Source organism: Mus pahari, chromosome 3 (genome assembly GCF_900095145.1).
Source record: "Mus pahari chromosome 3, PAHARI_EIJ_v1.1, whole genome shotgun sequence".
In the NCBI taxonomy this organism is placed as follows: Eukaryota; Metazoa; Chordata; class Mammalia; order Rodentia; family Muridae; genus Mus; species Mus pahari.
The window spans coordinates 26,328,944-26,338,523 of NC_034592.1; the positions used below are offsets into that span (position 1 = coordinate 26,328,944).

Below are 9,580 nucleotides of genomic sequence, written 5' to 3' on the forward strand. Positions count from 1 at the left end.
TTTCCAAGACAGCATTTCTCTGTGTAGCCCAGGCCATCCTGGAACTCACTCTGTAGACCAGGCTGGCCTCGAACTCAGAAATCCGCCTGCCTCTGAACTCCCAAGTGCTGGGATTAAAGGCGTGTGCCACCACCGCCCGGCGACATGAATAATTTGAAACATACACAGGCCTAATCTCCCTTCTCTGCTTTTCAGTATGAAGAGTTGAGATTTAATACAAAGTATTAGTATATAAGCCTACTGCTAATTAAAAGCAGACTTTTGTCTTTCAACTAGAGGAATTCTAAAGATTGCTCTGTGCTAGAAAAAGAACAAGCTTTCACACAAGAACACAAATAAGTGCTATCAACAGTAGTCTAAGGGAACCTGTGTAGTAGCAAATTAAGTTCCCATTTCTATTTAATATTTTAAGAGAATTTTGATCCCTAGAATGAAAACAGACACTAGAATACATACCAGTGCATTTCCTTGTGAGACTGATTTCGTTTGTGGATCGCATCCCCATTGATAATGTCCCGGTTACTATTAGTAAGTACACCTCCAAAGTCATAAGGACCTAAAAGAACAAAGGGAAGAAACCTAAAATTCAACTGGAGGGTAACACCAAGTGATCTGATGCTCAGGTTCAAGAGCATCAGTGAATCTCCCTTTGATACAATCACAAAGCATTATCTTTAAATTTAACATTTTACTATAATGGAATAATTGGATGATTTCAGCACATTGCCTTCAATGTTTTAAAAAAACACTAAATTGTTTACTAGCTTTTCAAATATAATATATTGAGAAACAAAATAAGAATGTATAGCCAGGCATGGTGGCACATGCCTTTAATTCCAGCACTCAGGAGGCAGAGGCAGGTAGATCTCTATGAGTTAGAGGCCAGCCTAGTCTACACCGTGAACTCCAGGATAGCCAGGGTTACACAGAAAAGACTCTGTCTCAAAAAATTCCACCAAACAAAAAACACAAAACAAATAAACAGACAAAACCTCCAGCAGCAACAACAAAAACAATGATCTATAGCATCCCATTAATTTGGGTGGTAAAAAGGGACGGAGACCTGGATGTTTAAAATAACATTTATAGGATATTTGAGAGGAGTCATGGTGCAGACCCAGTATTGGTGGTGTAGCCAGAAACCAGCGGCCTCAAACCAGACCAATGACTCCTTGTGACGAACACTTACAAGTAAAGCTGCATGGGCAAAGGGGCACACTGTGTGATAGACTGTGACACACCACAGCTTCTAGGGAAAGAGTTTTGTTTTGTTTTGGGGGAGAGGTTGCAAGGGTAGAGGGCAGATAGAGAGGATGGGGAAATGAGTGGGACTGGAGTACATCATGTGAAATTCACAAAGAATCAATAAAAAGTTAAATTAAATTAAACTAATGTTTACATTGCAAATAAAATTTCAATCCCTGGTTTAATGAAAGTATTTTATAAAGAAAGCTGATTAACTGCAAATTGAAATCTCCTTCTTTCTTTCTATTTAAACATACATACTTAGTATATGATATATTCATTATCTATCTATCTATCTATCTATCTATCTATCTATCTATCTATCTATCTATCTATCCATCCATCCATCCATCCAGGTCTTATCATGTTGCTTAGGCTGGTTTTGAGCTCCTAGGCTTAAGTGATTCTCCTGCTTTAGCATTCTGAGTAGCTGGCACTATAAGGATATACTATAACACATGATCCAGTAAAGGTAATTTTAAATTAACTGTTAAGTGAAAAATTTGAAGAGAAGAAAAGTTAGAATTAACTTGAAAATTCTGATTAATAAAACTTCATTTTTATGAAATATTCTGTCAAATTCCAGTACATAAAAAATTCGTTATTCTACTATCATGTAAACTTTTAAAATGTTGATTTATATATTAACCTTTCCCAATTGGTCATAAGAGTTATGTAACTCTTGTCTAAGTAGAACAGTGATTGTGGGATGTTCAGATAAGCTCTGAGAGAAATTCAGTTTATTACCTATACTAATTACAAAAAGGAAAATAAGAAGCCAAAAGTCTAATGTGAAGACCCAGAATAGTTGTCTTAATAACATGTTTTCAGACAAGAAATAATTAAATATAAGTAAAGTCACTAACATTAAAGAAGAACTAAGGCAGTTAGTTACTCATGCTGTTGTTTCCCTCCCTTTTACATGCCTGTAAGTGCTCCACTATACCCCAACCCATCAGGTCACAGCTGGATTACAGACCTTTAAAAAAACCACTGCAAAATAAAGACTACAGCGATTTGCTTTGTTTTGTTTTAACTGTAACTTTTTACTACTTTGTAGGTCATGCAAGGAAGATGGTAGGTCATGCATTTTATAAAGGAATGCCAATTGCCACAGACAAATGAGAAGGAAAATGTTGAAAATGTTAATCTATTTTTCTCCAAAGATTTAAGTCCTTCATTTACATCTGAGTTGTTCAACTAGTCTGAACAAGTTCTGGGCTTGTTTATTCTGATAGTTTAAGGTTTTATTCTGAGCAGCATCCCAATATTGCATGGTATGAATCTGTAGTAACAAAATAAAAAGGATTGAAAATAAAATTATAACAAGGACTTGAACTTTCATAGTTACAAAAGTACACTGATTTCTACAAAGACTTTCAGCCATAATGCTGTCTCTGACCAGATTCTCAAATGGATTAAAAGCTTCCAGTGATTCAATGATATCAAGTAAATAGGCTGGCAGATGCCGTTAAATATCAAATTGTATATGTATAAATCTACATATGATACATTTGACAAATATCATAGTGAAATATGCATTAGACATAAATATTGTGTCAAGAGTTTTGGGCTTCAAGGAATAATAGATGAGTAGAGAGAATTAACCAGATTCTTTCCAACAATGTCACTAAACAAACAGACCAGGTTTTAAATTTAAAACCTTTTTTTTTTAGAAAGCTTGAGGTGGTCTCTAGCTGTGGGCCATTGTCTTGTAGAAAACAGAGAATTCAAGCCCTGCTCACAGTGGGAGCATTCCTTTATTGTACCTTCACCATCAGAACGACCTGTGGGGAAAACGCCAGTGGCTGACAGGTAAATCAGAAGCACACTATTGGCAGGCAGCTCCTGAAATGAAAGAAAACCACAAACACAAAACCAGACAGGAAAAACAAGAATTGTATTTAATATTCAGCTCAATTTAAGGCTGTGGGGGAACACCGATGTCTTTTAACACCCTAACGTTACCATGTTTCCACTTGTTTCATCTTAAAATCACATGGCAAAGATTCACTCTAATCTACACTGCATAACCGTCCCCAAAGCTGTGAACACATTTTCTACTTGCAACCCCCATCTGTTAGAGAATGTTCTCTGGAACGATAAAGTGGAGGGAGGAAGGTCTCCATTGGTGATAGAGGGCAAATCCCTTCCATGCCTTCCTTCCTAATTCCCATCATCCTTTTCCTTTTTTTTTTTTTTTTTTTTTTTCCCTCTTGAGGCTGTATAAAGCTCACACTGGCCTCAACCTTGCTGTGTACTTATATACCCTGATTGTCCTTGAACACCCTACCGTGTGGCCCAACAGGTCCTCTAACTCCTTTCCAAAGTCAGGATTACAGGCATTTACCACATCCTTCTATCAGATAGTCACAATGCCTCACTGAGCTGCCTGAGCACATGAATGTTACACATCTTGCTCTTGTTTTTCAGTTTCGCATTGAGTGTTAAGCCCAAAACTGTTTAGCAATAAAAATCTAGAAAGGAGAGTATAATGAACCAACAGTTTTTGATTGATGTTAAATATAAATTATTCACATCATAAGCAGCTACAATTCCTCAAATTGCAAGGGTCAGAAGGACTACTGAAACAACGCTTGTATATGTTCATACATTACTAAACAACTTTAAGTTAGGCATCAGAAGAGTGACCAAGTCCACCCTGAGCACACTCTTTCCACTACAGAAAGAGGTCATACAAACCTTAAAAGATGCTGCTAAAAATGTATACAGTTGGCTGAAGGTCGGTTTGTAGAGTAGATACTTGTGGGGGTTTTCTCGTCTGGTGGGCTTGTCAGCTGGCTCCTATGACAACATGCCAAAATTGACACATGAAATGACACATAAGTGGTATGTGACTGCTGAGTGTCCGCATTTCTTTTTTGGTTTTTCGAGACAGGGTTTCTCTGTGTAGCCCTGGCTGTCCCGGAACTCATTCTGTAGACTAGGCTGGCCTTGAACTCAGAAATCCTCCTGCCTCCAAGTGCTGGGATTAAAGGTGTGCACCACCACGCCCGGCTCCGGATTTCTTATCCTATCAGATACCCTAATTTTATTCAGTGTCTCTGATTGTGCTTATCAACTGTATCTTATCTAGAGAGTTGGTTTTTTTGTTTGTTTGTTTTTTTGGTCACAGATCTTATAATGTACTTCAGGCAGGCCTCTAGCTTTCAATAATTCTACTGTTTGGCTGTCTTGTGTGCCTTACAGGTGTTGAGGCCCCCATGGCTGGGCTGAGAGAATCCTTTATTTACTCCGGTGCCCTTAACAGAAGCAGAAGTGGTAAGAATTACCAGTCAGGCAATGATCACCTGTATTCCTGGCTTATTCATCTGGGAAGCTAAATTCATCGGCTCCCTCTCCAAGGCTTGCAACATCCGGAACATGTCAACAGTTAATTCGCTGAATTTGACCTGAAAGAAAACATACTTGGTCATTTATGGAATAAGCAGAACTTCTGGTCTTTGATTGCATTATTACTCTTGACTTTCAGGTATATTTAATAACAGCTGATTTTAAAATATACATATGTACACACATACAAAATAGAAGTTACATTCCCCTTCCCTTTCCTTCCTCCAATCCTTTCCATGTACTACCTGCCTTGATCCATCTTGAAATCATGGTCTCTTTTTCTTTGTTATTGGGATGTATGTGTGAGTATGTGTGCATGCACCTAAATATATAAATACAACCTGCTCAGTCCACTTATACGTATATGACTTCACAGCTGACTCCTTGGTATAGGGTAACTGATTAGGGGGTATATTCCTATTTCATCCACTTGTCAGCTTTCCTTAGTTGCCTATAGTTTATTGTCTATGGGTGGGTTGTTGTTTTGTTTGTTTGTTTGAGACTGGTTCTTACCATGTATCTTTAGCTGACGTAGAATTGCTATATCAACCACAATGGCCTTGAACTCAAGAGTTCTCCTTGCCTCTACTTTGCAAGTGCTGGGGTTAAAGGCCTGAGTCACCATGTCCAAAGACAGCTCATATTTTATTCTATGACATTTAATTACAAGACTTTCAAAAGGCAAATGTGACAAAAGAATTGTGCAGTGACACCCCGTGCTCGCTGTCTACTTCGTGTAATTATCAGTGCTTAGGCTTCTCCATAGTGTGTGAATTTGCTCAAGTAGTCTTTAGAAAACAACAAAAGTTACAAAAGCACAGCCCTACAAATCATGCTAACAACTGCTTAAGCTGAGCAATGTCTGGATTCATACTTTATAATCTCCTCAGTGTTCTGGCACTACACTGTATTTAAGAATGCATCTTTCTCTATTTTCAATAATACTTTTATAGAAGATCTAGGAACATGTAATGACAGAATAAAGAAGAGGTTTATAAAATAAAATAGAAATGCTTTTAGTTATGGGAGTTGTTCAGAAAGATTATTTCCTAGAGTTTCACAACTGTACCTTAGACTGGTCATGGTGGCTTACATCTTTAATCCCAACAATTGGGAGGCAAAGGCAGGTGGCTCTCTTTGAGTTTGAGGTCAGCCTGGTCTACAAAGAGAGTTCCAGCATGGCTAGGGCTACATAGAGAGAGACCCAGTCTCAAAAATCAAAATGAAAATGTACCTCATTCAAACATAAATTGCTAGAGATCAGGCCCATGGGCGTCATGCATGCTAGGCAAGTGCTCTCCCACTGAGCTACCAGAATTCCATTTAGTATCTCTCTTAGCAGATCAGTAAAACTCACATTTTCCTCATATAAAAATTTCACATGAAAAAATTAAAAAATGTATAAAACAAATCATCAATACAGGTATTTCTGAACATACTTAACATTTCAACACATTGAATTTCCAAAAGTGTGATTTCTACCACCCATTACTTCTACACAGCAGAATGAAACAAGTTTGTCTAGATCAGAGCAAGGAGACAAACCCTGGTTATGTGTCCTTTCACTGTCAAAGAGGATGTAACTGACAGCACCTGATCCAGGACAGAACCAATGCAGTAGTTTCATGCACTCCTCTTCCTGTTTGTTTGGAAAGGGTCTTACATGTAGCCCGAGATGGCCTCAACACCTACTTTTGCCTTCCAAGGGCTGTGATTATAGGCACAGCACCTGGCTCTTTTTGAATTCTAAGAAATAAGCTCTATAGACATTGGAACTACAGATTGTTATTTTCCTGTTTTTGAGTTTGCTAGTTTTGGTTGTTTGGTTTTTAAAAACAGGGTATTTCTGGGCATGGTGGCAACACTTAGGAGGCAAACATAGGCAGATCTCAGTGAGTTCAAGGCTAGCCTGGTCTACAAATGAGATCCAGGACAGCCAGAACTACATTGTGAGATACTGTATATGTATATATGCAAATGTCATAATGAAACCTATTACTTTGCATGACAACTAAAAAATAAAAAATTTAAGAAATTATAAAAAAATGACCTCAAAATGCAGCCCTCACCAGCCCCACCCTTTGCCAGTTTCCTGTGCACTTGGGAAAAGACCGCTTTCCTGACTTTTTCTTCTGCTTCTTGTTCTCTCCATCCCACCCAGTGAAGCATTTTACAAGTGCCTCATCTGCCTGGGGAACCAGGCCTGCAGAGAGTAGTATAACGGTTACTTTAGCTTACTCTGGACAACTTCCTACTTTAGTTTTTGTTAACTGTTTTTCAAGACAGGGTTTCCTGTATAGCACCAGCTATCCTGGAACTCACTCTGTAGACTAGGCTGGCCTCAAACTCAGAAATCCNCCTGCCTCTGCCTCCTAAGTGCTGGGATTAAAGGCGTGCGCCACCACGCCCGGCTTTTACTGTTGTTCTTAACCACAGCACTTTGTCAGAAAAAACATCCCACCATCTCTCAGACCAGCTCAAATTCCTTGATGCCAAACATCAGAATATTACACTTCTCTTTTGCTACATCTGTTGAAGTGAAATTATCTAAGTAGTTATTTTGTTAATAATTGTTTTCATAGGTAAACAGAAAGCTTTATTAGTGAAGACACTTGGTCTTTTTTTTTTGTTGTTATACAAGCACACATTCCCTGGAGACACGACTGATAATTCATAAATACTAACTGGCTGGGGATATAGATTTAGCTCAGTGGCAAATTAATACACTAATAAGCATCTTTCCGTGTCATTAAAATCATTTCTAAAAAATTATAGATATATATGAACATGGCATAATTGATTTGAGCATTCCTCACAGATGTACAGAACTCTACAAAGGGAAAAAAAAAATCCATGGATAATCAAAACAAACTTTTTTAAAGTAAAATTTAAGTATAAATCTTTCACAGTTCTTTACCTGATTATTACAATTACCAATAATGAGTGCATCAGCCAGAGACAACTGTCCCACAATCATGCCTTGCTCCAGCAAGGGGGCTCCGGTCTCAGCGAGGCGATTGGATGTGATAACAATGGTGTTATCATCGTTTAACACCATCACAGGGTCTGCCTGAAGAAGAAAGAAGCACATTAATGTAACACAGAATACCACTTCTTCACATACATACTATAAACACAGCATAGTCATTTGCCTACCTATGACGGTGATAAGCTTTCTCTCAAGAAATTACCTCAATGAATGCTGCTACCTCTTGAAGCACCAGGTTCCACTCGACTTGATCTTCGGTATTAAAGCGATGAGTATAATCTTCAATTTCATCAGACAATTCCTGGTATTAGAAATGCCACAAAGAAAAGATGCTATTAATAACATTCATAATAAGGCTAGCAAGATGGTTCAGCAGGTAAATGTATCTACCACCTAGCCTGACAACCTAAGTTCAATCTATGAAACCTAAATAGTAAAGGGAGTGAATCAATTCCTACATGTTAACTTCTGGTCCTGACACCTGTGCATGAATCATATACACACATACAATAAATAAAAGAATATAAAAACTTATAACCTTCATAAAAACCAGCTGTATTGTAATACTCCTGACAGAAAGCATTGGAATTATGTTTGATCAGTATCAATATTCAATCCAAATTATAACAGAAAACAAGAATAAAAACCACAGACTTGCGTCAAAATAATAATAATAATAAAAAAAAAATTAGAATGGTACACTGCAAATAAAAAACCTTATAAAGGTCTATTCCCTACTTGGTGTTATATTGGCAATTAACTTATCAACAGAATTGCCTGAGAAACAAATTCATAAATGTTAACACACAAAAACCACTCCCTTTCTTTATATCACATTGTGTTTTGAAAATAATCTAATTAGTAGCTAAGGATAGAAGATCACAGCAGAATATATATCTCCTTCCAACGGGCTTGTGAAAATTAGGACATAGTTGAGTCAAATGTATCAAGAAGTATACCATCAGGCTAGATATGATGGCTCATATCCATAAGCACTCAAGATTGAGGCAGGAGGATTGCCAAGAATTTACAGATAGCCTGGGTCAGAGATCTACCTGTCTCTGCCTCTTAAGTGCTGGGGTTAAAAGCATGCAGTGTCACATCTGATTAGGTTACAGTTATTTTAAAGTACATTTATAATCTCAGCATAGGAGAGACTGATTTATGGGGATTACAAATCCAAGGTCAGCCTGGGTTACATAACGAGACCCTCCTTCAAACAAAACAAAACAGAACAAAACACTATTTACCTTTACCAGGTCTTTCACAACATCCATTTTGTTAAGAAGAAGGCAAACTACTATAAATCTTGCATAGTATCGGAGTTTCTTAACAACCAACTCAGGCCTGCGGTGGACAGAAAAAGAACTCAGTCATGATATTAAAATGGAAAACATCTGTAAAAGAACTCTAGACAGCTCAAGCATGGCCAACATGGCTCTAGCAGGCCTCCTCTTCTTCCCCATCCCCCCTGCCTTGCTAAAAACCATTAGATTACCTTCTCAAAGCTAGCTGTCAAGATCTATTCCCTTATTTGGCCATGTCCTCCTTTGAGGATGACTACCAAGGTCCAGCTATCAAAGTATCAAAGTCCAGCAATCAAAAGCTCCCCTTGGCTCATCTACAACTAAAATCAAACACCTCATCCTAACATGGGGTTTCCTATTTTTACCTTTATAAACCATCATTTTCTTATGGGCCATGCCTGTCTCCTTTCTATGCAGAGGCAGTCATTTGTCCCACTCCAGGACAAATACCCCTGCCCCCTCTCCCTTGTTCTCTTCCTCTTTTTCCACATACTCTAGCTCCTGTGTTCTTCTCTTACTTCCGGCCCTTTGTCCCTCTGGAGCAAATAAATCTCCTTTTGTGTTGAGATCTTGGTCTCGGGTCCTTAGCAATACTGATCCTTCCACGCTGTTCTGACTTTTTCTACTTTTAAATGATTTTTAAAACATCATGATTACAAAAAAAAAAAAAAAAAAAAAAAAAAAA

The 9,580-nt window shown here is 37.9% G+C and overlaps 1 protein-coding gene across 2 annotated transcripts in view; it reads right to left on the bottom strand.

Moving 5' to 3' along the window:
- The window catches only part of Scai (suppressor of cancer cell invasion), a 113,181-nt gene that overhangs the window by 25,314 nt on the left and 78,287 nt on the right, over window positions 1–9,580 (bottom strand). For both annotated transcript variants that reach the window (XR_003843451.1, XM_021193033.1), the window contains exons 7-13: window positions 8,839–8,935; window positions 7,791–7,889; window positions 7,517–7,669; window positions 4,557–4,658; window positions 3,949–4,050; window positions 3,015–3,093; window positions 457–556 (exon numbers count right to left, since the gene is read on the bottom strand). Coding sequence is in view for 1 of the 2 variants with exons in the window: in XM_021193033.1 (XP_021048692.1) it covers window positions 457–556; window positions 3,015–3,093; window positions 3,949–4,050; window positions 4,557–4,658; window positions 7,517–7,669; window positions 7,791–7,889; window positions 8,839–8,935 (732 nt within the window). In the remaining variant the exon portion in view is untranslated. The remainder of the gene's footprint in view (window positions 1–456; window positions 557–3,014; window positions 3,094–3,948; window positions 4,051–4,556; window positions 4,659–7,516; window positions 7,670–7,790; window positions 7,890–8,838; window positions 8,936–9,580) is intronic.